This window comes from Camelus bactrianus, chromosome 18 (assembly GCF_048773025.1).
Source record: "Camelus bactrianus isolate YW-2024 breed Bactrian camel chromosome 18, ASM4877302v1, whole genome shotgun sequence".
In the NCBI taxonomy this organism is placed as follows: Eukaryota; Metazoa; Chordata; class Mammalia; order Artiodactyla; family Camelidae; genus Camelus; species Camelus bactrianus.
Genome location: NC_133556.1, coordinates 4,552,611 through 4,576,885, shown reverse-complemented (window position 1 = coordinate 4,576,885; position 24,275 = coordinate 4,552,611). Strand labels below are relative to the sequence as shown.

General features: G+C 59.9%; 2 protein-coding genes across 9 annotated transcripts in view; one reads left to right on the top strand and one right to left on the bottom strand.

Annotated features, from left to right (window-relative positions):
* The window catches only part of TECPR1 (tectonin beta-propeller repeat containing 1), a 28,305-nt gene extending 9,084 nt beyond the window's left edge, over nucleotides 1-19,221 (top strand). For 2 of the 8 annotated variants that reach the window (XM_074345685.1, XM_074345681.1), the window contains 17 exons: nucleotides 1,158-1,259; nucleotides 2,461-2,606; nucleotides 4,812-5,197; nucleotides 5,562-5,707; nucleotides 6,321-6,476; nucleotides 7,028-7,177; nucleotides 7,276-7,433; nucleotides 8,336-8,463; nucleotides 9,449-9,551; nucleotides 13,142-13,238; nucleotides 13,310-13,389; nucleotides 14,424-14,480; nucleotides 14,922-15,105; nucleotides 15,384-15,519; nucleotides 16,239-16,331; nucleotides 17,050-17,423; nucleotides 17,565-19,221. In XM_074345685.1, coding sequence (XP_074201786.1) covers nucleotides 1,158-1,259; nucleotides 2,461-2,606; nucleotides 4,812-5,197; nucleotides 5,562-5,707; nucleotides 6,321-6,476; nucleotides 7,028-7,177; nucleotides 7,276-7,433; nucleotides 8,336-8,463; nucleotides 9,449-9,551; nucleotides 13,142-13,238; nucleotides 13,310-13,389; nucleotides 14,424-14,480; nucleotides 14,922-15,105; nucleotides 15,384-15,519; nucleotides 16,239-16,331; nucleotides 17,050-17,423; nucleotides 17,565-17,726 — 2,658 coding nt within the window. In that variant the 3' untranslated portion in view covers nucleotides 17,727-19,221. The remainder of the gene's footprint in view (nucleotides 1-1,157; nucleotides 1,260-2,460; nucleotides 2,607-4,811; nucleotides 5,198-5,561; nucleotides 5,708-6,320; nucleotides 6,477-7,027; nucleotides 7,178-7,275; nucleotides 7,434-8,335; nucleotides 8,464-9,448; nucleotides 9,552-13,141; nucleotides 13,239-13,309; nucleotides 13,390-14,423; nucleotides 14,481-14,921; nucleotides 15,106-15,383; nucleotides 15,520-16,238; nucleotides 16,332-17,049; nucleotides 17,424-17,564) is intronic. The other 6 variants (XM_074345687.1, XM_074345686.1, XM_074345683.1 and 3 more) reach the window with 6 other exon arrangements.
* On the bottom strand, nucleotides 19,218-23,574 carry BHLHA15 (basic helix-loop-helix family member a15). The gene is made up of 2 exons (XM_010965631.3): nucleotides 23,071-23,574; nucleotides 19,218-22,353 (listed from the first exon to the last, which is right to left on the bottom strand). The coding sequence occupies exons 1-2, from the start codon at nucleotides 23,156-23,158 to the stop codon at nucleotides 21,746-21,748; spliced, it is 696 nt and encodes a 231-aa protein (XP_010963933.2). The 5' UTR covers nucleotides 23,159-23,574; the 3' UTR covers nucleotides 19,218-21,745.
* Nucleotides 23,575-24,275: the final 701 nt, after the last annotated feature.

Here is a 24,275-nt window from a genome sequence, read left to right as displayed (position 1 = left end):
AAGCAGGTCCAGTAAAATAAGCTGACTTCACGTTGCTTCCAGGATCTCTTCCTGACCCCAAGTCAGGGGCACCCCATAGCTTCCAGGGGGTGGGTCACCCACATGTCTGAGTCTGTCTCCAGTGCTGAAGTTCCCCAAGTCTCAGGCCACATGCCGGCCTGAGAAAATACAGACAACTGTCCCCTCCATGGGTCCCTGAGCACCCCACTTCCCATAAACCAGAACTTCTAAGCCTCTTGCAAAGCAAGAGATTAAATGAGCAGAGAATGTGATGTATATGAGCAATTCACTTAGTCTTCAGACAAATATTCGTGCAAATTTCCTTTGGGTTAAGGAGACGTTGTAGACATTCTAGGTATTTTTATGAAAGGGTGTTGAGGGTTTTCTCCTGTAACCGGTCACCCCCAGAATGGGTAGGGGTAGTCATCGGGGGATGAAGCAGGGCCTGGGGTGGGGGTGGGGTGTGGCTGCCAGGTGAGCAGTGGAGCCCCAGATGGGTGGGCTTGAGGGGAATTTGGTTGGATTTTATGTATTTTTACAAGTTGATGTGAAAAAAGTTAGGTTTAAAGGGACTGTTTCCTAAAGCACTAAGAATAGACCCCAAATATGTTATTTCTTCAAATAATGAATTTAGAAAAATGGTTTTCCTCAATAATATCATTTGAGACCATTATCTGACATAGAGGCAGACTTGATTGGACAAAGCGGTCTTTTCCAAGCGTCCAGGCTGAGCTAAGGTGGGGATTGCACCCAGGTTCATGGGGGGCGGGATGTCACCGGTCAGCCCAAAGGTCAGGGTCTGGATTTGAGATGCTGCCTGCCAGCTAGCACCCAGGAAGCTCCTGCCTCCTGCCCTCACTGTGCAGTCAAACAGCCAACACCTTGACTTCTGCAGGGGCAGTGCCCAGAGCCAGAGGATGGGCGGGACCTACCAGGACAGGTGTGGCCGGGAGCAGGTGACCCTCAGCCCCATGGGATGGAGCCAAGCCCAGGGGACGCCGCAGCAGGGGTGTGGGGAAGAGGGACTCAGATGGAGGATGTGCTATGCTCATTTGTGGCATGAACCAAGGGACCAAATCATTTGTTCTTCCCCAGTCTTAAAAAGCCTTCTGTTCCAGCGGTCCTCCAGGGAGGCTTGTTTCTTCCCACTTTCCCAGGTTTGGTTCCGAAGAGGCGTCAACTCTTACAACCCCTGTGGCACCAGCTGGATTGAGATGGTTGGAGAAATGATGATGGTGAATGTGGGGCTAAATGACCAGGTGTGTGCGTGGTTCCGAGCCCTGGCCCCTGGGGACCGGTCGGCAGCACGAGTGTCAGATCTGGGGCCCTCGCTGTCCCTCTCCACCGGGGATGCTCGTGATGCCAGCATGGGAGGGCTCGCAGGGGGCTGCTTCCACCTGAGTCCCACAGCCCCCACCTGCCCCGGTCCCTCTCCCGAGGACTCTCAGAGCAGTGGCAGTGAGCACTGAGCTGGGGGAGGGACATGCATCCTGGAGCCGGGCAGGCTTTTTAAGAAATATTTGGGTGAAATCAAATCACCGAGTAAAGGATGAAACAGATCTTCCAACTCTGTAGCTGCAGCGTCTCTGAAGCATCACGTGTGTGGTCCCACAGCGTAGCCCCGGCTTGTAGGTGATGTGGTTTGGCTACTTTTAAGACTCAAGGTGTGTAGGTGACACCTTTCCCGTTGCACTAGAAGCTCTTCCTGGGGTGGGAGGATGGCCTTTCCTGTGCCCCCACGTCCCCCGTCACCCACCCCAGTGATGAGCCGGGCCCGCCGAGGTCAGGGGCGAGACAGGCACTAGCTGGTGCTCATAGGACTGAGCACTCAGGCTGGACCGCCAGGACCAAGTGATGGAGACGCCGCAGCCTCCCGGCAAGGCCACCTGGGGCTGCGGCTCCGCCTTCAGGCAACCCCAAGGCTGAGGCCCCAGGTGGGCTGCTCCCTGGCCCCTCCCCTGCCTGGCACACCTTCTGTCCTCAGCGCCCAAAGGCAGAGGGCAGGAGGCCCACTTGGCCACTCTTCCCATAGAATATGGGGTCAGAATCAAGGAGGTTATTTTGCATCTTTGAAAAGACCAAGACCAGGCTCTGAGTTCACTTGGGGAGCAGCTCCTGCCCACCAAAGGCCACACGGAAGAAGGGGACATAGGTGGACCTCGTGTTCCGATAGCGCCCACCCCTCCTCTGGACCCCATCTCCCCAGAGTCCTGGGTCTGCCTGAGGCCGAGGAGCCAGGACGGGGCCCCTGCTTCTCCTGAGCTTGTGCTGTGGCCAGTCCTGCGCCCACCTCACAGCCCCTAACACACACGCACTCAGGGAACCCCTGCCCGCATTGGCAGCCCTGTCCTCCAGACTTGGGGTGCCCTCCCCACCCTCGTCCTCCCCCAACATCCCCAAAGGGAAGGGAGCCCCCCTGTCTGCTCTGGCCTCCCCCTTGACAGCACCTCTGTGTTCCAGGTCTGGGGCATCGGCTGGGAGGACCGGGCCTTGTACTTCCGTCAGGGTGTCACCCAGAGCGAGCTCAGCGGGAAGACGTGGAAGGCCATTGTCGCTGGCCGGGAGTGTGACCGCTCGCACTCGGGCAGCTCGTCCAGCCTCCTCAGGTGATCGAGGTGGCGGGGCCCCGTGGGGTCGGTCCAGGAGGGCTGCTGGCAGCCTCGGTGGACGGTGTCAGGAAGGCCTCTCAGCTGGACACTGGGCTTTGTCCCAGGCAGGAGAAAACCAGGTCCTGACCCACGAGAGCCACGGCCTCCTCCCTTCCTGTACCCAGTGTCCTTCTCGACCCGAGGCGGGAGCGAGGCTGGGATATCCAACCATGTGGGAACCGGGGACGGTTCCCAAGCAGGGCTGGCCCGCTGGTCCTGAGGCCTCGAGATCGGGGAGAGGACGAGCTTCTCTGCGGGGAGGGTGCTCAGGCCCCTGTCAAAGGAACGCTAGAAAGATGGAGGGTCTCTCTCATCTGGAGCAGGGACCTCAAACTTGGACCTGCCGCAGAATCACCTGGAGGCCTCATTCCTGTGGATTTCCACCCCCTACCCCAGAGCTTCTTTCTTGAAATTTTGCATTTCTTGCAAGGTCCCAGGTACACTGCCGCTGCAGTTCTGGGGACGACACCTTGAGATCCCCGGGGCTGGGGAGTGTGGATGCGTCCTGGCCCTGCCCACTGGCTGTTAGAACACAGCAGATGACTTGGCATCTCAGCTGGGCGTGTTTTAGCTCCATGATGGAGAAGGCGCCCCCAGTACTCACCTGCCCGGTCCCACGGCACAGGGGCCCTTGGCACCACACTCCCCAGCTGGCCACACTCCTGTCTGCAGCCTGGGCTCTGCTCGGCCCCTGGTCCACACCCCTCTGCTCCCCCAGCTTGGTGGTCAGCACTTGGCTGCACTGTTAGCCCAGAGATGCCGGGAGGCCAGCCAGGCAGGGTCTGCTCACACTTACCTGAGGGTTTAGGCTCTTCAGCTGGTGGTCCTCAAACAGCACATTGGAGTCAGCTGAGAACTTCCCAAACCACTGATGCCAAAACTTCACGACCCTGGATTTGGCTGTGGCTTCTTATTTATGACACCCAAGGCATGAAAACTAAAGAAAAAACAGATAAATCAGACTTCATCAACATTAAGAACTTCTGTGCATCAAAGGACACTATCAAGAAAATGAAAAGACAATCCCCAGAATGGAAGAGAATATTGGCTAATCACATGTTGGACAAGGTCTAGTACCTAGACTAGAAAAAGGGCCCTCACAACGAACAACAGAAAGAGAAATGACTCAAAGAAGGCAAAGGACTTGAACAGACATTCCTCCAAAGCAGACATGCGAACGATGAACACGGTCATGAGTCATGGGGGAAATGCGAATAAACCCACAATGAGATACCGCCTCCCGCCCCACAGCTGATGTAATCAGAAAGAAAGACAGTAGCGTGTGTTAACAAGATGTGGGGACACTGGAACTCTCCTGCACTGCTGGTGGGGGTGGAAGACCAGCCACTTTAGAAAATAGGCCAGCAGTTCCTCAAGAAGTTACGGATAGAGTTACTAGATGACCTAGCCATTTCACTCCTGGGCAAGTACCCAGGAGAACCAAAAACAGATGTTCAGACAAAATTGGTACAGGAATATTTATAGAAGTGCCCTTCACAGCAGCCAAAATGTGGAAACCACTCAAGTGTCCTTCAGTGGATGAATAGGTGAATATAATGTGGTGTGTCATACAATGGAATATTACTTACCAATAAAAAGGAACGAAGTATTGTCTACAACACAGATGAACCTTGACATCATCACACTAAGTGACAGCAGCCAGTCACCAAAGGTCACATGCTGTATGATGCCGTGTACGGGAAATGTTCAGAATTGGTGGACCCCATGGAGACAGAAAGCAAATTAGTGGTTTCCAGGGGATAAGAGGAAAAGAGGAGGTTGGAGATTGACCTCTCATGTATAGGGTTTCCGTTTAGGCTGATGAGAAGTTTCTGGAACTCGGTAGTGGTTGCCCAACATTGTGAATATACTTAATGCCACTGTATTTTATGATTTTAAATGGTACGTGTATTTTACAAAAAAAAAAAAGTAATAATACCGCCAGCTTTCGACCCAAGACAAACTGATTCTAGGTGTGGCCGGAGGCCCTTTTAAAGTTCCTGAGGTTCCAGCTCCCTGGGGAGCAGGTATTCATGTGTGTGTGTGTGTATGTGTGTGTGTGTATGTATGTGTGTAGCACAGAGAGGCTGTGACTTGTCCAGGGGGTCACACAGCATGTGTTTCTCCCCCAAGGGAGTCACAGGTCTGCTCCTCTCCTTCTAGCGCTGGCTGCTTCTTTGGCGACGAGGTGAGGGGCAGCGGCGAGTCCTGTGGGCCCAGTGACACAGATGCCTGCTCAGAGGCCGAGAGACCCGGGCCTGACCCGGACATCGGTGGGACTGCAGAGCGTGGCGTGGAGGTCGCCGGCTCTGCCTCCGCCCCGGCTGAGCTGCCCTGGACCAACATCGACCTGAAGGAGCCCAAGAAAGGACCCAGCCACTCGGCCCCCGGCTTTCCCGAGACCCCGGACCTCTCCTCGCTGGGCCTCCTCCCGCTGGGCTTGGAGGACCCCTACAGCGCCGGCTACCCCCCGCTGTGGGCCTGGGTGTCGGGAGGAGGCTGTGCCGTGGAGGCCCACGCCGTGCTCAAGTGGTCCGCCGTCCAGTCGGGTAAGTGCGGCCCAGCACCCCAGAGGGTACCCCTGGGGGGCAGAACAGGCCCCCAGCCTGGCCAGTGCCCCCACTGTGCTCATCTAGTCTCTCTGGGGCTTCCAAGACCAGCCAAGGGCCGTCGGAAGGGGGGAGCGTCAGCCCAGTCCCCTCCCACGTCCCAGCAGTGGTGGCCATTCTGGGCTGAACTGGGGCGGGGGGCGAGGGGACATCAGCTTTCCCATCAGGGTGAACGATGGGAGGGAGGGGTCACGGGATGATTTATAGAGGTGGTAGCTTTCTTAGAAAGAGCCGGTTAAAAAAAAAAATAAAGGGAGGCCTCACTGGCCAGGCGCCCGGCCCTGAGGCTCTGGCCGGCCCACAGGCCTGTCCCCCTCGGTGCAGACGCTCTCGTTGTCCATCACGCCTGCCCAAACCGCCGCCTGGCGGAAGCAGATCTTCCAGCAGCTCACGGAAAGGACCAAGCGCGAGCTGGAGAACTTCCGACACTATGAGCAGGCCGTGGAGCAGGTGGGCTGTTTCCCACCGGCATTCACTGAGTGCCTGCTGGACGCCCGCCCCGAGATGGGTAGGAGAAAGAAGAGGGGTGCATCCATCCCTCGGTGTGGCCGTCTGGGATGTAAAGCCATCCCTGGAGGCCCTTGTAGATTCAAGGAAGAAAAATTTACAAGAACCTACAAGTTCAGGCACCACGGTGTCCCAGGCACAGAGAACCTGGCCGCATCTTGGCTGGTGGCACAGGATTGAGCCTCTGGAGACTGGCAGGCCAGGAGTGGGTCCCAGCTTTGCTGCTGACTCACTGTGACCCTGGGCCAGGCCCAGAACTTCCCTGGGCCTCAGTTTCCCCATCCCCAGCATAGGGTAACAGAACCGATCCTGCAGACTGAACCAGGAAGTTATTCAGAGAATTCACTGGCTCCAGGCTCAGTACCTGTCAGGGGTCTGAAAGCATCACTTTAGTCCTTAGGGTGAAGAGGGGGAGTTGGGAGTGCCAGGAGGGAGCCCCCAGTGAGGCAGTGAAGGGACTGGGGGCCAGGGTGGCCCTGGGGTGCTGGGAACTGGGCTGGAATCTGGGGGCCCAGTTGTGACTCTGTCCCCTCGCCCCCTGGGGTCTGTGCCGCAGTCGGTGTGGGTGAAGACGGGGGCCCTGCAGTGGTGGTGTGACTGGAAACCGCACAAGTGGGTGGACGTCCGAGTGGCCCTGGAGCAGTTCATGGGGCACGACGGGGCTCGGGACAGCATCCTCTTCATCTACTACGCGGTCCACGAGGAGAAGAAGGTGGGGGGACGCCACAGGGGGAGGAGCAGCAGTAGGAGGTCTGGGGAAGGAGAGCCCACAGGAGGGGGTGCAGGGATGGCCCTGAGACACTGGCCCCAAGGTGCTCGGCCCAGGACCGTGTGCGGCGTCTGCAGAGCGCTGGCCCATGGTAGCGGCATCCCGGGCCGGTCCGTGGCGGGCAGGTGTGTGCCAGCTTCACTCCCAGCTGCTGACAGGCCTTCGTGTTCCAGAGGAGAAATCAGGCTCGGGGAGGCCGAGCTGCCCACCCCTCTGGGGCTGGGGCTTGAACCCAGTCCATCTGGTTCTAAGTGCCCTTGTCAACATCAAAAACATCTCTAAGGCTTTTGCTCACGAATGAGGCCTCCACACTGGAACCTGCCCACTGAGCACCAAACCTCGGGGGCCCCCGAGACCACATCTGGAATCAGGAGCCCCCAGGCCGGCCCTGTCCATCCACCACGCGGGGGCTCTGCCCAGAGGCCCACAGTGCCCCCAGCCCCGCAGGCCCCTGCTCTGCCCGTGACAGCCGTGCCCCTGGCCTCTGTGAACAGTATGTCCACGTGTTCCTCAACGAGGTCACGGCGCTGGTCCCCATGCTGCACGAGGCCAAGCACTCCTTCGCCCTGTACACCCCCGAGAGGACGCAGCAGAGGTGGCCTGTGCGCCTGGCCGCCGCCACCGAGCAGGACATGAGCGACTGGGTGAGTGGACGGGGTCCCTCAGCCCGGGGACAGGGAGCTGCCCAGCCAGGCTGCTGGCCAACCCCTTCCCAGCGCTGACCAGCCCGTGCCCCTGTCAGCTTGCCCTGCTCAACCTGTCCTGCTGCGAGAGCCGGAGGGTCCATGGCCGCCCCTCCCCGCAGGCCATCTGGTCCGTCACCTGCAAGGGGGACATCTTCGTGAGCGAGCCCAGCCCGGACCTGGAGGCCCCCGAGCGCCTGCTGCCCTGCGACCAGATGTGAGTGGGCTGCATTCCCTATGGGGCTGGGGCCTGGCCACCCCGCCCGAGCTGGGTTCCCACTGGCTGGCTGGTTCCCAGGCTTCGAGTCTTCCTGGGCCCATTTGGCAACGGTCCCCAGGGGGCACACGGACCCTCACTGTGTGCTGAGGGGTGAGGCAGGCGTGGCTCTGCAGGCAGCATTAAAATCACAAGATGGAGTGGGGCCACCTGTCGGGGCCAGTGTGAGCAGAGTCCTGGGGTGCCTGGCATTTTGGTTGGGGAAGTGGAAGGGGACCCAGCAGAGGACTCAGCGTTCCTGATTCTGTCCTGACACTGTCCCCAGAGCCCATGAGGACCAGAGGAGCATAGGAAAGGCCAGGAGGCCCCACACAGGAAGGGAGGGAAGGTGGATGTCTGACCTTTGTCTGCTTTTGGCGGCCCTGTGTGCCCGGTGCCTAGTTGGACAAGTCGCATTTGGGGGCAGTTGCAGGGCCTCCGCCTGCAAGAGGGTGAGCCAGGAGGCCATGCTGTCACCGCACAGCCTGTCACTGACATCTTTGCTGTCTGCCGGCCCATGGAGGGGCTCATTCTGCTCTACCGTGACCTGCCGACCCTGGCCCCACAGGGCAGGGTGAAACTTGGGCCACTGACCTGGACCCTGTCCGCCCAGCTCCAGGGATCAGGGGCTCCTGAAGCCCTGCCCGCAGGGGCCTGACCATCTCCTGCGTGGCTCTCAGCTGCCTTCGCTGATTAATAGCCGATGGAAAGCCAAGCAGGTTCCCTTGTCCTTAATAAAGTCTATCATTTGGAGGCTGAAGATGAGTGAAACAGAGGTCCCTGGGAGGCCACGGGGCAAAGCGGGGTAGAAGGCTGGAAAGTCCTGCTAGATGCATTTCTCCCCACCCTCCTCTCTCCTCCAGGTTCTGGCGACAGATGGGAGGTCACCTGCGGCTGGTGGAGGCCAACAGCCGGGGCGTGGTGTGGGGCATTGGCTACGACCACACGGCCTGGGTGTACACGGGCGGCTACGGCGGAGGCTGCTTCCAAGGTGAGGGTGGCAGGACCCGCTCCCTGAGCCACGCCTACCGGGCTGTCCCCCTCAACCCCGGCTGGCTTCCCTGCCCCATGCCAGAGTCGCCACCTCAGTGTTGACGCTCAGCTGACAGCTGCCTGACAGGTGACCTTCACCACTGCCAGCCTTCAAAGTCCTGGGACCAGCTCACAAGGTGTGAGAGCCGAGAGACCAGGCCTCGCTTCTGATCTACCTTCTGGGCACCCAACAGCTGTGCCAGATGCCCTGAGGATTCTAGAAAGACAGCTTCCAGGGCCCTCATTTCACAGACGAGGCCTCAGGGGAAGTTGGGGAAGCTGTAGGACCCCAGTCTCCTGATTCCCAGGCCTGAATTCCAGCCCCCCTTTAGATGGGTCGTGCCTTAGGGGCCAAGAGCTTGCTGAACCCAGGTGGACTCCCTGAGTTCTAAGAGGCAGGGTCCCTGTGCCTTCTATTGGTAAATGGAGGCAGAATCAAATGCTGAAGTGGGACATTCCATGTCACAGCTCACACGCCCCACAATGAGGGGGGCTAACCCTGTAGAACTGTGGTCCACTAAGACCACAGGGACGCACGTCTGTGGTGGCTTAACAGCTTCCGTTTGTGAGGCAGGAATTACCTTTAGTCTCCATCTCCCAAATGAGGAAAGTAGGGCTTAGAGGGGTAATGTGAGTGGTCCAAGGCACCTTTGTTAGTCAGGAGTGACTGGGTGGGCCTCTCACCTGCCCACCACCAGGTAAGTGGGATGGGAATGGGGGAGGAGGTGCCACCAAGCACGGAGCTGGGGGTTCAGTGCACCGCAGGCTCGTCCATCCAGGTTGTGCAACCCCGGGATATTCCCAGAGAAGAGAAACCCAAGCTGGCCAGCCCCTGTGAGATAAACCCACCCTCCCCATCCACTCTCCGGGTCCCGGGGTGCTTCACGCAGAAGCCCGAGTGCCCGGAGGGCAGGGGCGGGTCTGGCAGCCTCCTCTCCCCGCAGGCCTGGCCAGGAGCACCAGCAACATCTACACACAGTCGGACGTCAAGTGCGTCTACATCTATGAGAACCAGCGCTGGAACCCCGTCACCGGCTACACCAGCAGGTGAGCGGCTCGGGCGCCCACGGAAACATGCCCGAGGGGCACAGCCACGTCCCGCGTAGCATGAGAGCTGGCGTGCGGCCCCCGATGGGGAGCTAACTGGATCTTACCACTTACAGGACTTTTTCCTTGAACGTTTAAGTATAACACGTGTTTATAACTCATTGAGAGACGTCACATGCATAGAATGCATGAAACATGCATGTGTGTGGTGAGATGTGTCTGTGTGTCTATAAATACAAGTGTAAATGTATAACCTGTAAATCTATGTGTAACAGATACGGCTCTATTTACATCATTGAGTTACCACAAGTCAAACTTCAGTGTGATCACTACCCGGGTCAAGAAATAGAACACTGCCACCCCCTCCCCATGCCCTCTGGCGCTTTTTGGGTGGGGGTGGCCGGTAGTTACTTAAGTTTCTGTTAAAGTTTTGCTGAATTTAAACTCCACCAATTACCGTAGCCTCCACCAAAATTATTTTCATTCTCCAAATGTGAGGCTTAGGGACGCAATAGTCAATATGCTAGGTTTAGGGCAGAAGCAGGGACACTATAAAATCTAAACTATATGCAGTTTTTCTTTTCTGCCCACTCAGCACAGAAACATATTTTTCATTACCCTGTCCTGGGGTATTTTGTTTGTTTTAGAAAGTAAGCAACTTGCGGTATTTCTTAGCCTTTAGAGCCCACTGGAAGGCTTTGGGCCGGCCAGAGCAGTGGTTCTCAAACTTGAGACTCATCCCAGCCCAGTGTCGGGGGCTCCTCCCAGACCCTGACTGTGGTTCTCTTCTTTCAATGGGCCCTGTTTCATATCCTTTATAAGGAAACTATGATCCTAATTAGGGAGCTTTCCTGAGTGGTTGCAGCAATATCTAGGAGGTAATGTGAACCCCAGAATTTGTAGCCAGAAATGCAGTGTGACTGGTGTCTGAAGTGGGGGCTGTGCCCTTTAACTTGTGGGGACAGACTGGTGTTGCAGTCCACCCAGTTGGTGCTGGAACAGCCAGTTCTCCACAGTGGGTGTACCGTCCACACTCTCACGGGCAGGGCATGCCCCACGTCTTTGCTGGTTTCTTGTGTTTTAGCCACGTTAGTGAGAGTGCAGCAGTATCTCCCTCTTCTACCTTCTGTGTCCTGGGGGTTAACGAGGCCGAGCACATTTCATACATGTACTGGCACTTGGATGCCCTCCTTTGTGAAATGCTCCTTCAGGTCCCTGTCCTGTGTTTTGCTTGGATGATCTCTGTTTCTTGATTTGCTAGTGCTCTTTACATATGAAGGTGTGAGCCCTTTGTTACGTCTCCTGTTCTGCAGCTTGCTTCTCACCCTGTTAGTGATGACTTTTAATTATTAAATGTAGTCCTCTTGCTCATCCTGTTTTTTTACATAAAGTTAGGGCCTTTAAAAAATTCTCTTGAGAAATCTCATTAACCCTGGGGTAAACTCCCATCTCTGGAACAGCAGTCAGCAAACTTTTTCTATAAAGGACCAGACAGTAAATGGTTCAGGTGTCCTGGGCCCTAGGGCCCCTCTCACCACGACACACTCTGCAGCTGTTGCCTGAAAAAAGCATATGAACAAATCAGCATCACTGTGGCCCAATAAGACATTATACCTGCACACAAATTTGAACTGCATAGAATTTTCACATGTCCCGAAGCATTATACTTCTTTTGATTTTTTCCCAACCATTTTAAAATGTAAAAACCACCCTCAGCTTGTAGGCTGTGTCAAAACAGGCCTGAGGGTCATGGTTTGTTTATTTCTCTGTCTTGTCCAGTTAGATCTAGAGGCCCCCTGCCCCCGGCCTGAACCCTCTGTTATATAGTCCCATTTGGTAGGGGTCAGGTGCTGTTGGGTTTTCACTGTCCAGGGACCCACACCATTTTTTTGAAAAGACTGTCCTTCCCCATTGCATCACAATGGCCACCTTTGTCTTAAGTGTCCACGTGGGCAGTGGCTCTTCCCAAGCCCTTCTCTTCCGTGTGCCACTGGGCATCCTTGTGCTGTTCCAGCTGCCACCCCTCTATGGGAAGTTGTCATGGCTGGCTGTCAAAGCCTCTCATCTTCTTCATCCAGCTTTAGCTATTCCAGGATCATTTCTAGATGAGTTTCAGAGGCAGTCTTCAAAAGGCACTGGGGTCTTGGTCAGGATGGCTTTGGATCTGTGTTGATTTGGGTAGAAACCTTACGTCACAATCCTAAATCTTCAAAATCTGGACACAATTTATACCTCCATTTATGTAGATCTTTAATTTCCACTTAATAAGGTCTTGTGATTTTCTCTATAGCGGTCTTGACATTTTTTATAAATGGTATTTCACATTTTTGGTGTATGATAAATGGCACAAACTTTTAAATTTCCTTTTGTGGGTCTTTCAAAATTGATGGAAAGAACAAATACCAAATAACGTGAAGGATCAACTCGAATCACACCAACCAGAGAGAGTAACCGCTATTAGCGTTCTGGTCCACGTCCTCCGGCCCGTTGCTGCGTATGGGCGTGTGCCGGCGGGAGGGGGGCAGAGTCAGGCACATAAAGATGCCCTGTGCTGGCCTCCCAGCTCAGTCCCTGAGGGTGGGCCCGGCCTCTCTGACCTCTCTCCTCAGTCTCGGACGTGTAGACCGCGGGTGACCTTTCCCTGTCGTTAAAGGATTTCCTTGTGTGTAAATATTTGTGACTCTCTCTGTTCACCCCAGTAAATCAGGATTTGAGCTCTTCTAAGGCAGCTGATACATGTTGCCTACGGGTGTTCTGGAAGTTTCCGAATCGGCTGTGAGTAGCTAGGGTCCACATGGGAGGCTGGCGCGCTTCATCTCCCCGTCCTCCTCACTCCCTGCTTGGTCCTTGGAAGAGGGAAGGCAGCCCGGGCTCCCCAGCCCACACAGAGAGGGCAGCCGCCCCAGGGCCATGGCCACCCGGAGCTTGCCGCGAGTGTATCGGTCAGCAAGAGCCACTGTGACAAAACCCCACGGGCCGAGCGGCTCAAACAGCGGGGAGGCCGCGAGGCCTGAGAGCAGGTGTCAGCGGGGTCGCTGCCTTCTGAGGGCTGTGAGCGAGGATCTTTTCTGGCCTTGCTCCTGGCTTCCAGTGGCCTTGGGACTCCCTCGGCTGGTGGCAGCGTCACTCCCGTTGTCACATGTCCTTCTCCGTGTGTCTTCACGTCGTCTCCCCAATTTGGGAAACCTGGGTTCAAGTGTCCCTTCTCCATAAGGACGGTTAGGCCCCTTCACCCCAGAGATGGTCTCATCTCAATTTGATCGTCTGCAAAGACTCTATTTCCAAATAAGGTCACACTCCCAGGTACTGGGGTTAGGGCTTCGTGTCTTTTCAGGTCACAAGAGAAAGAGGGGAGGGGTCCCGGACCACACAACTTGCCACAGCCCTCGTGTGGGAGGCCTGGCTGTGCTTGTAGGCCGGGCCTGCGTGATGTGGGTCAGCCAGTGGCCGTCCCCATCCCTGGGCACTTCTGGGTCCGCCCCTCACCCCTCCGGAGATGCAAATGTCCCAGGCGCTTGGGCGGGGCAGGCCTGTTGCCTCCTCTCTCTGGCGTCACCTCACCCCTCACCTCACCCCGTTGTCCTCCGCAGGGGTCTGCCCACCGACCGGTACATGTGGAGTGACGCCACGGGGCTGCAGGAGTGCACCAAGACCAGCACGAAGCCCCCATCCCTGCAGTGGACCTGGGTGAGCTCCGGGTGGGGGGCGGGGGGGGCTGCAGAAGGGGGAGGCCCCGCGCTGACCCGCCCCTCCCCCAGGTTTCTGACTGGTTCGTGGATTTCAGCGTTTCTGGGGGCACTGACCAGGAGGGGTGGCAGTACGCCAGTGACTTCCCTGCGTAAGTATCTCTGTCTGTAGGGGGAGGGGGCCTCGGGGTGGGGGCCCCGAGCTGCAGGCCTGGTCAGCCAGCAGAGCCCCTGCCCCCTGCCCCGCAGCCCTGGGCATCTCCGGCCTCCACAAGCACCGAGGAGCAGGCCCCTGTGTGCCCGCCTCCGCTGGAGAGGCGTGGGGGGCCCAGGTGAGGCTGAGCCCACACACCTGGCCGGCGGGGGTGGGCTGAGGGAGGAGCGCACAGCCCCTTGGCACCCAGGTGTGCCTGCGCTGTGCTGGGCATGGGTTCTGGGAGGCCAGGGAATCTGGTGCCTTGCGCTGGGGGCTCAAGGAAGCCTGAGGTGACTTGGGTGCCAGAGTCAGGGTGGTTTTGGGGGACTCTTGGCCAGGCCCCAGGTGATGGGCAGGGGTCTCCCAACACCAGGGAGGGTGTCAGGGTGGAGGGGCGACATGGAGTGAGGCCAGGCCACCCTGGGAGGCAGGAGACCCAGTGTGTTGGGACCTTCTATAAAAGGAAGGGTAGGGGACAAGCCAGCAAAGATGGGGGCCCTGGCATCGGGTGCACGGTATCAGCAGGGTGGGCCCTTCATGGAACACGAGTCACGTCCAGATGGAGGGCAGAGTCCAAGCCAGGGCCCAGGCCGGGGCCCGGGCCACAGCTTCTGAGCAGACCTAGGCTCATGGGGGCTCCTGGACGGGTCCTCCCCTTCAGCCTCAGGCCCCGAGCCCGACTGCTCCCCAGAAGAGCTCTGATGGGGCCTGGAGTAGGGAGGGCTCAGAGGACCCTTAGCTAGAAATGGCTATATCCTGGCCCCACCGAGGTCCCTGCCCCAGGGAGACCCCAGCCCCCGGGAGGCCCTGGCCCCTGGGAGGCCCAGACAGAGCTAGAGAAATCTGAGGAGGGGGATGGTGTCCTGCGGTTACCTGCTGCCCTGAGCCCACTCCACAGCTCACACCAAGCTCTGTAATGCATGCAGAGAGAATGTCACTTTCCAGAAACTTCCACAAAATGGTCTCAATTTCTGCTTCTTCCTCTTACAGCTCCTACCACGGGTACAAAACCATGAAGGATTTTGTCAGGAGGAGGTGCTGGGCCAGGTATGGAGGGAGGTACAGGGGGCGGGGTGTGGCCTGGGCCGGACCTCCCTGCCTGGACCTCAGTTCCTGTGGAGAGAAGGGGAGGTTTCAGGGGAGGAGAGCCCAGGATCAAAGTAAATGTCAGCCCAGGAAGTGCCCTCGGGCTCCCAGTGCTGTTTCTGAAGAGTTTGTTTTCAAGAACAAATAAGAGAAATGTCATTGGCAGGCTCTGCTTGTCAGAGGACCCGCAGGACGGGAGGGGAGGGGAGGCCTGGCCGGGGGTGGGGGCAGGGCAGAGGCGGAGGGTGTGGAGGCTGGTGCCCCCCTGGTGCTCGCGGGCTCGTCGACCCCCTCCCCAGGGCCCAGGGCCTAGGGCCTGGCAGCTCCCTTCTGTCCAGCACAGGTGGCCCTGAGGCTCACTTAGCATCAGGGTGCCCGGGACTCTGCTCTCTCTCTGCCCAGCAGAAAATGCAAGCTGGTGACCAGCGGGCCCTGGCTGGAGGTGGCCCCCATCGCCCTCGGAGATGTGTCCATCATCCCGGAGAGCCCTGGCGCCAACGGGAGTGGGCCCAGCATCGCGCTCTGGGCCGTCAGTGACAAGGGGGACGTGCTGTGCCGTCTGGGCGTGTCCGAGCTCAACCCTGCTGTAAGCACCTTGTTTCCATGGGTGCCGGGCCCACCCATTCTGCCAGCCCTCTTGGGGCCCTAGTGGATTCTTCCCAAAATAGGACCCTTTAGTGGAGTCAGGCTGGGCTCAGGCCTCCCTGGCCTGCCCAGGATGGTCCCTGGGACTTGTGGGCACCGCATGTGGCCCAAGGGGGTCTTCAGGCCCTGTGGGCAGTTGGGACTGAGACTGAGGTGGGTGTCGGGAGCCGCCAGCTCCCGGGTCTGGGCAGGCCCTGAGTGCCCCTCCCCTGCCCCCAGGGCTCCTCCTGGCTGCATGTTGGCACCGACCAGCCCTTCGCCTCCGTCTCCATTGGGGCCTGCTACCAGGTGTGGGCCGTGGCAAGGGACGGGTCCGCCTTCTACCGCGGCTCCGTGTCCCCCTCCCAGCCGGCTGGTGAGTGCCACCCCTCGGGAGGATGCCTACCTGCCACCGCGGAGTTGTGACAGGGGCCAAGAGGCAGCTGGGCCAGGCCAAGTGAAGGTGCAGGTGTCTCCGCTTCCCAGGAAGCTGGTTGATGGCACTCATGATTTTCCGTTTAGTTCAGCAAACACTTACTGAGCACCACCTGTGGACCAGGCGCGGGGACCAAGCTGGGCTCCCCCCCCCGAGGCTGGCCTCCTGCACTGGGACCAACGGTGTTGGGGGGGTGCAGTGCCTTGGCGGTGGGGCTGCCCTTTCCTGTCCTCGACACCCTGGGGACAGGCCTGGGGCTCCCCACGCGGCCCATCCACAGCGTCTGCCCTGGCCGCCCTCCTGGCCGTGCTGGCTTGTTCTTGGCCGGAGGTCTGGACAGAGAGGTGGCGCATTGCACAGTGGCCCCGAGGCTGGCTCTTCACCACGTATTTGGCCAGGCCCCTTCCTCTCCCTGTTCCGGATTCAGTCCCTCTGGACCCACCATCTGAAGCTGCCACGGCCTCAGGAGGGCCCCGGGCAGGGCACGGGTCGGCCCCCACTGGGTCTGCTTGCACATGTGGTCCAGCTGGCCTGGGGACAGAGGCCAGCTGCACCCTCCCAGCCCTGCAAGCTGCAGAGGGGACCACGTGCTCCAGGGGCACCTGGGTGACAGGTTTGGTGTTTCCGGGTTGGATCCCAAACCCAATCTCCCGTCACAGGTGATTGCTGGTACCACATCCCATCTCCTCCCAAACAGAGATTGACACAGGTGTCCGTGGGGCACACCGCAGTGTTTGCCTTGGATGAAAACGGCAAGTGGTTTCTGATCCCCCGTGGTCACCAGGGTGGGTTTGGGTTAGCGTCCCAGTGGGATAAGACCCTTGCCCACCCCAGGTGCCTGACAGGAGACTTTCGCAAGCCCCACGAGAGGCCGCCAGCCCGAGGTCAGCCTCCAAATAGGCCCCTCCCCCAAGTCATGCCGGATGTGGGGCACCAGCCCGCCCCAGGTGCCCAGGTCTGCCTGGGCCTTGGGCAGAGGGCACAGTACCGAGGCCGGGGTGACACTGCGTGGTGAGGCCTGCCCTGGGAGCATCTTCCGGAAGGTGCCACCCAGGCCTGTGACTTGGGAGCCCACAGCCGGGTTTGGCAGAGGCCATCTGCCTGGCTGGGCCATCCCTGACCACCCCCGCCACCTCAGGCAGGCTCTGTGGGTGCCCCTTCCTGGTCTGTGGCTGTCACAGAGGAGCAAGGCCAGGAAAGGGCGGACTTGGGCCTGGAACCCAGGCCTTTTATTCCAGACCTGGTCTCTATTTCTTTAAAGAATTCCTTGTTCTCAGTTTCTCACGCGTAAAAAGAAGACAAGGATGCCAGCCCAGCACGGGGGCAGCAATGAAGCCAGGTGGAGGGAGGGGCAATGGCAGAGCTGGGTCGGCGAGAGCCCCAGGCAGTGCGTTCAGATCTCCGGGCCTTGCAGACCCTGAGCCAGGTCCCGGGGCTCAGAGCCTCACGGCATTTGCCATTCTCTCCTAGGGAACCTGTGGTACCGCCAGGGGGTCACGCCCAGTTACCCGCAGGGATCCAGCTGGGAGCACGTGTCCAACAACGTGCGCCGCGTGTCCGTGGGGCCCCTGGACCAGGTTTGGGGAGATGGGGGTGGAGGTTGGATGCTGGCTCCGGGGTCAGGGACTCAGGGCGATCCGGGTTCTGCTCTGGTCTCCCCCGCTGCTGTCCCCATGGTCCCCCTGTGGTGGGGGGGCCAGACCTTCAAGGGGTCTGCGTTCCAGGTCTGGGTCATCGCCAACAAAGTCCAGGGAAGTCGCAGCCTGAGCCGGGGAACCGTATGTCACCGCACAGGCGTGCAGCCCCATGAGCCCAAGGGGCGGGGCTGGGACTACGGCATCGGGGTGAGCAGGGCCGGGCATGGGGCAGCGGTGCAGGCTTAGGGCTCCAGGCCAAGGGCTGTCTCGGTGGGGACCTGATGGGAGGCCCCGGGCAGAGCCCCTGGACGCCTGGTGGTCCCAGGTGACTCCGATTTTTCCTTCCAGGGGGGCTGGGATCACCTCTCTGTCCGGGCCAATGCCACCAGGGCCCCCAGGAGCTCGTCCCAGGAGACACCCAGCAGACAGAGCGGGGAGCAGAGCCTCCCCAGCGAGCCCTTGAAGGTGGCTGGTGGCCCCCAGGAGACCTTGGGCCCTGTCTGCTGCTGAGGCTGGCTCCCCTCACCCAGAAGCTGGCATGGTGCCGGGTTTGAAGGCCCAAGGTTGACATGTGCGCCCTCCTGTCGTGAGCCGTTCCTGTGCTGACTGTGGACACCGGAAGGGGTGTCTCCAGGCCCAGACTCCAGACTCTGAGACTTTGGAGGGAACCCGGCCTGAGATCATGGCCACCTCAGAGGCACTGGTGGAAACAGCCCAGAAAAGTGAAGCTCTGTGGACACCTTGAGTTCCCGGCTGTGAGGAGGACTGTGGTGTGGGGTGGGGGCCCTTCCCCCGGCCTCTCCTGCTCGTCCCTTCCCCCTCTGCCTCCTGCCTGTCTGAGTTGGGAACCTGGAGCCTGGAGCCTTCCAGGAAGCTGCCCCCAGGAAAGCAGAGCCCACAAAGGAGCCTCATAGGCGTGAGCCCCAGAGTCCCTGCACAGCATCGGGCCCTGCCCCTCAAAGAAGAGCGGCCATGAGGCTCGGGGCTGCTTTGCCCCAGGCCGTGACTGGGTCTCAGAGCAGCTCTTACAAATGGGGTTTCATTTCAGAAGTTAGGGAAGGGGCTGGAAGTCCGGAAATAAATGCTGAGGAGGGGCGTCTTCTTCCCCAGGTGGGCCGGGCCCCCCGGGGTGGACAAAGGACGGAGGGGTGGTCAGTGGCTGGGCGAAGCTGTCCAAGTACAGAATCACTGTCATCAGCCCTCAGCCAGCCCTTCCCCAGACATGGTTGGGGGCCGGGGGCTCCGACGCCTGACCGTGTTGCAGCAGGTGGCCTGGGCGGTGGAGACGGGCTGAGAAGGGTGCAGTGGCTGCAGCCCCGAGCAGAGCAGAGCCGAGCCAAGCAGAGCCGTGCACCAGAGGCAAGAGCCCTGCCCAGCCAGGTGGGTGGCAAGCACCTGCCACGCTGTCCCGCTCCCAGCGGGCAGTTTCTCTGCTGCTTTTTATCCGGAAAAGGGCCCGTTTGGTGAAGTCTTGAGTCTGCTTCCTACAACCAGGCACTTTGCCCCAGGGGTCATCAGAGCCGGCGGCTGGCGGTCTCTGCTCATTTTGAGCTGGAACAAGCTGCCACCACCAGCTTCCCCGCTATTCCCACCAGGAGGGCCCAGTTATGCACTTTTTTGCTATGTGGTGTTTGACTCTAAGGAGGTTGCCCTTGGAGTCCCTTCCCAAGGGGCACTGGAGGGAGCCGGTGACCTCCGTGTTCGCTGTGTCTCCTGGAGGCGGGACCAGGAGGCGTGAGTCTGGGGGCAGTGCCCAGGTGAATCGGGTGAAGGGCCAGGACACCCTCCCGCCTGTTTACACTCAGGTCGTTGTCAGGTTTTCTCCGAGTGGGCATTAATGGTTTCTGCTGTGACTCGCAGCCTGTAGCTGGTTTCACCCCACCCTTTCTCCAGGGCGACCGTGTCCCCTCCTTGCTGAGCACTGGCTGTTTGCCTGCTCAGCATCACCAAACCATCTTGATTCCTCAGATGTTTTATTCAATAAAATCTTACGCCAGAGTGTCAAGGATGCAACAGTCTTTATTGCTACGTTATGATTAAAATGCAGTTCCCACTGGAGTGTGGGGCAGAAGTGGCAATTGCCAGGAAATCTTTTATTTTGGTTTCATTAGTATTTTGAAGAGGCCACTAGGAAAAATAAAAGCAAATTTGGGTCATTTAAGAAAACTTTTCACCACAATTACAGCGGGGGCACTGGCCGTTCAGTTCCAGGTAGGTTTTCCCAGGCAGAAAAGTCGCAGCTCTGGCGTCTCTGTGCGGTCTGTGGGGGTCCCACCCCCGAGGTCACGGCTCACACGGGCGCAGGTCCGGTCTGCAGGCTAGTCCGCGGCCCCACATGTCCGAGAGGCGGCCAGGCTCAGAGTGCGAGTCTCTGACTTTAGGAAACACAGAGCTTGGGAGGGCCAGGCAGGATGGAACCAACCAGCCAGGCTTGGAGTCCAAGACGAGGGTGGACAAAGCAGACCCGGCAGCAGGCGCCTCAGCCTGTCACCAGGCCTGTCCCCTTGTCCCTTATCATCCCCCCATATTAACACCCAGAACCTGGCCTGGGCCCTTTAAGGTCTACAGGCCGTGCAGGTGGAGAAGAAATGGACATCTGGGCCCAGGTGACCCTTTGGGGAGCAGAGGGGTGCAGGTGCCAGTTTGGGACAGAGAGAAAGAGCCACAAAGGCTGTCATCTTGCAAGGTGGTGACCCACAGGCCCCCGGTCACCAGGCATGGTCTCCTGGACAGAGCCACTGCTGGCACCCCCACCCCCGTGCTTTCAGTTTGTCAGCTCCTTTGCAAGTTCAGGGATACACTGAGCCCTGCTCTGGCCTCAGCGCAGCAGGAACAGGAGCCGCCAGGTTTGCAGGCCTCCCCACTCCTGTGTTCCAGCCGGCAGACCACCCCCAGCAGGGCAGGCGAGGGCCCCATCTGTCCCAAGCTCGGAGTCACCCTCAACCTCAGCTCCCATTGGTGGGGTTCCGACCCCTGACCTTCTCGAGTGGCCACCCCTGGAGGGCAGGCTAGGAGCACCCCCTGACTCACGCTGAAGGACGGCTGGGATGATGGGGGCCTGCCTAGCACTGGGGCCTAGTGGCGAGGGGTGGGGTGGGGGAAGTAGGGGATGGGGTGGTGTCCAGCTGGTGTCTAACGTGGAGAGTTGGGACTGAAGCACCTGATGGCTGTTTCCACAGGTGCCACCCACAGCCCTCGATGTGGCCAGAGCCTGGTGGTGCGTTAAGTGGCTGGGGCTGGGACTGCCAGGGCTGGGAGGGGGCAGCTATGCAGCGGGAATGGGCCTTCGGCTGTGGCAGCCCCACTCCGGGCCGGGCTCAGCCCCCACCCGCAGTGCCCAGAGCGGGCAGGCTCTGGGACAGATCTGGGCTCCGGCAGGCCTGGCCCCATGTGCCAGGCCAACTCCACCCTCTCCGAAGTCCCTGTCACTTCTGCCTGAGGCTGCCAAGGGCCCTCTCCCCTCCCCCTATTGGCTGTGGGCAGGTGGACAAGGGAGGGAAGCTGCCAGCAGGGTTGAGAGCAAAGTCACCAAGCCTGTCAGAACCAGTGGGACAGGAACACCACAGAAGGAAGCGTGGCCCAAGGCGGCTGGGACCTGCCAAGCTGCCCAGTCCACCTTTAAGGGGCAGCACCCGGTGGGGGAGGGGAGCTCCTGCCACCCCAGGCTCCTCCCCACTGAGAGCCCTGCAGGGCCCCCAAATCCAACCAGGACCCAAGAACATCCTGAAGGCCTGTCAGACCATCCTCTGCCACTTATATGACCACACATACGACAGTGAGCACCAGACCTGGGTGGGACCCGGAGAGAGGCCCGGAAACAGACCATCTCCCCTCAGGAGAACCCTGACTGCTCTGGGAAACCAGGGCCTCTCTCCCCAATCTGCCCAGCCGTGTCTCCAACACCCTCAGTACCAGGCCTCAGACCCTTGGACCCGGCTCAGACCCTCCACAGTCAGGAGCCCCCACCTGAGAGGAGGGAGCAAAGACCCCACCCAGCCCCTCTCGCCAAAAAGGTCCCTTTAGAATCAATCTGAGGGGCTCTGATTAGGACTTCTGACGGATGCTGGGCTAGATGCTCCAACCACCTCTGCTCAGCCACTCCCACCTTGAGGCCGTGGGTGTTCTCTGCTCCGTGCCTCAGTTTACCCCGAATGAGGGGGCTATGATGCAGATGGGGGGAGGTCCCTCCCTGGGCCTCGGCCTCATCAGTAACTGGGGAACTTACCCAAGCAAACCTTTTCCTGGACTCTCCCCTCGCCTCAGGAGGGAGCCAAGAGTGAAGAGAATTTAGTTACAAGGGCCAGCCAGCTCCTGCCTAGCCAATTAAATTAAAGCAGATCCTGGGACCTTGATGAGGTCTGGGCCGCAGGCTGCCCAGAGCCACAGCCTCCATCAGGCTACTCACTGGTCTTGTCTCTGGGGGCCAGGTGGTGCCTGGGGAGGCGGCTGCGCCTGCAGGGAAAACGGAGCTGCGTGGCAGAGAGCCAAGGGCCCGATGCGCAGGCCAGGCGGCCGGTGACGCAGGGGCACTAGGAGCCCTCTCGGAAGCTGTGGATCTGCGTGGAGTATTTCTGCAGGTGGCCCTCAGGCTGGGCCTCGGAGTCCCCGAGCCCGCCCCCGGCTGCCTGCTGCTGCTGGTAGTGCTGGTAGAGCTTGGGGCCGGGCCCATCCAGGCCCGGGAGGCGGCCGCTGGACATGGTCAGGATGGTGGCGGTCAGCGACTTGATGTAGTTCTTGGCCAGCGTGAGCGTCTCGATCTTGGAAAGCTTCTTGTCGGCCCGCACGTGTGGGATGACCTCACGCAGAGCCTGGAAGGCGTTGTTCAGCTTGTGCATGCGCTGCCGCTCGCGCTCGTTGCTCTCCAGCCGCCGCTGGACGCTGCTCTCCCGCCGGCCCCCCGGCCCCAGCCGCCTGCGCCCGCCCTCTGCCCGCGCCCCCTGCGCCCGCGCCGTCCGGCTCCGCAGACCCTTCGTCGGCTCCGGTCCGGAGCCCGGCTGCAGCCTGTCGGGCCTCCGCTCCCCTGGGGCGGCCTCTGCGTCCTGTGGGGGCACCCGGCGCCGGGGTGGCCGGTTCTTAGTCTTCATGGCTCCAGACTGGTTGTCCTGGGGGTGATAGCTCTGGGGGCGGGCCTTCGGAGCTGAAATCCAGAACACAGGCCACCCCGCCGTCACTCGGCAGGTCAGTGGACACTTGGGACAGCCAGTGGACGCTCAGGATAGCTGTCCCTGGAGCCTCCTCGCTGCCCAGTGGCAACTTGGTGCACAGTGACCCCAGGGTCCTTCCCGTTCACACACGGGGCCCTGAGCTGACGCCCCTCCCTGTGCCTGTTTGACCTCACACTGACCCCTTAGACCTTTCCCTGATCTGGTGGGCCCTTCTCCCTCTGGGTGACAAGCATTGACCCCTGGACCCTTCTCTGGCCCCATGTCCCTCAGTACAGCCTGAATGCTCCCTGAGCTTAGGTGGCCTTTGACGCTTTGCTGAGACTACCCAGAGATGTGGCCCCAACCTAGTCCAGGCAGCCCCTCTGCCCGAGGCCTCACTGTCTCCTGTTTGCCTGGATGGACAGGAACCAACTCCAGCCACCACTCTCACCGTCCTGCCCCACTGGATGTCACACATGCAGGGACAACACTGGTGCCAGAATAGCTGTGGACATGAGGCAGCTGTCGCAGGTCAGAGGTGGACAGTGTCTAGAGCCAGCAGCAGTCTCCAGGCCCACCACGAGTATGGCCGCGGCCAGGGCTCCAGACCTGGATCCCCCACCCAGGTCTCCCTCCAGATACCACTCAGTCCTGTCCTCCGCCACTCAGTGCTCTCCCCGCGGCCACACCCGCACCCCCACCGCCGTTACCTGAGGTCCGTGGCCGCACGCGCTGGGGCTGTCCACGGGGGACAAGGACACGTCGCTTTAGGCGCTGCGGGCGGGGCGGCGGCCTCATGTAAATAAGCCCGCGGGGCGGGGCCGGGGCGGGGCCAAAGTTCGCGTGTCCCTGCACCGCGGCGGGGTACGGGCGCACCTGCAGGCGGGGATCCGTGGCCGACTCCCGGCTCGCGAAGGTCCCCCAGGCCGCCTCCCCGCCGGCGGAGCTCAGGCCCTGGAGCCCGTTCCGCCGTTCCAAGGACTGGCAGGCTGAGGCCTCTCTGCGAGCCCGCCGGCGCGGAGGGGAAGTCCCGGGGCCGCACCTGGCCTGGGGGTTAAGGCTCAGAACACCGAGCCAAGGTCGGAAGAGTTCGTGGAAAAGCTGTTTTGTAGTAATACTTGTTCTCAAACGGGCAGAGGCCACACCTCCGACGAACAGTCGGCCAGGCACCCCCGCGCCCTCACCCCGCAGCACCGGAGGTTGGAAAGCGCTCCCACCACGCCGCCCGCGCCGGGCCGGGTGCGAGTGGGCGGAGCCCTGCCCTGCGGAGCACCTGGTCGGCGGTCTGTAGGCGGGGCACCGGGAAATAACTGGCCATCGGTTCTAGGAAGTCTCCAAGGGTGGGAGGTAGAAGCTTGGGCTCAAAACTTGCTGCCACCCACCTGCTTTACTTAAACGCCTCCCGCCTGTTTTCTCACCTTTGACCGGCGCACTAAAATGTGTTAAAAGCAGCAACTGGCCCCGAGGTTCTTAGGGGCTGATGGGAAGCACAGCGGCTCCCTCCCATTTGTGCCCCGCAGGCCCGGCCAGGGTCAGCGCTGCCCTCGCCTTGGGCTCTCTGGATAGAGGTGCACAGGCCTCCTCCATCTCTCCCTGAGGGTCACTCCGCAGTTTGTGTAACCTGAGGTGGGGCCAGGCCCGTTTTGGTACAGGGAGGCTGTTAACTGCGTTCTTGGCAGCTCACACCAGGAGAGCAAGGACGGGCCACTCGGGGCACAGAAGGCTGGTTTTGAGCTGATTAGCCTCTTGGCTTGGCGCTTCTTATTGGCTTGGTCTTAGAAATTTAAACGCCTCTGAAATTCATCAGTAAGCGCAAAGGCGTAATTACAGATGCATTTTACGGCAGCACAAACACTGCATGCTAGTTTTACATACCTTTGTGTTCTCAGGAGAGTGGGGGACTGAGGTCTGTCAT

Excerpts from the sequence above, each read along its gene's own strand:
- BHLHA15 (XM_010965631.3), bottom strand. The coding sequence starts at position 23,158 with ATGAGGCCGCCGCCCCGCCCGCAGCGCCTAAAGCGACGTGTCCTTGTC. Across the intron at positions 22,354-23,070 it reads CGTGCGGCCACGGACCTCAG|CTCCGAAGGCCCGCCCCCAG; the intron begins GTAACGGCGGTG and ends TCTGGATTTCAG.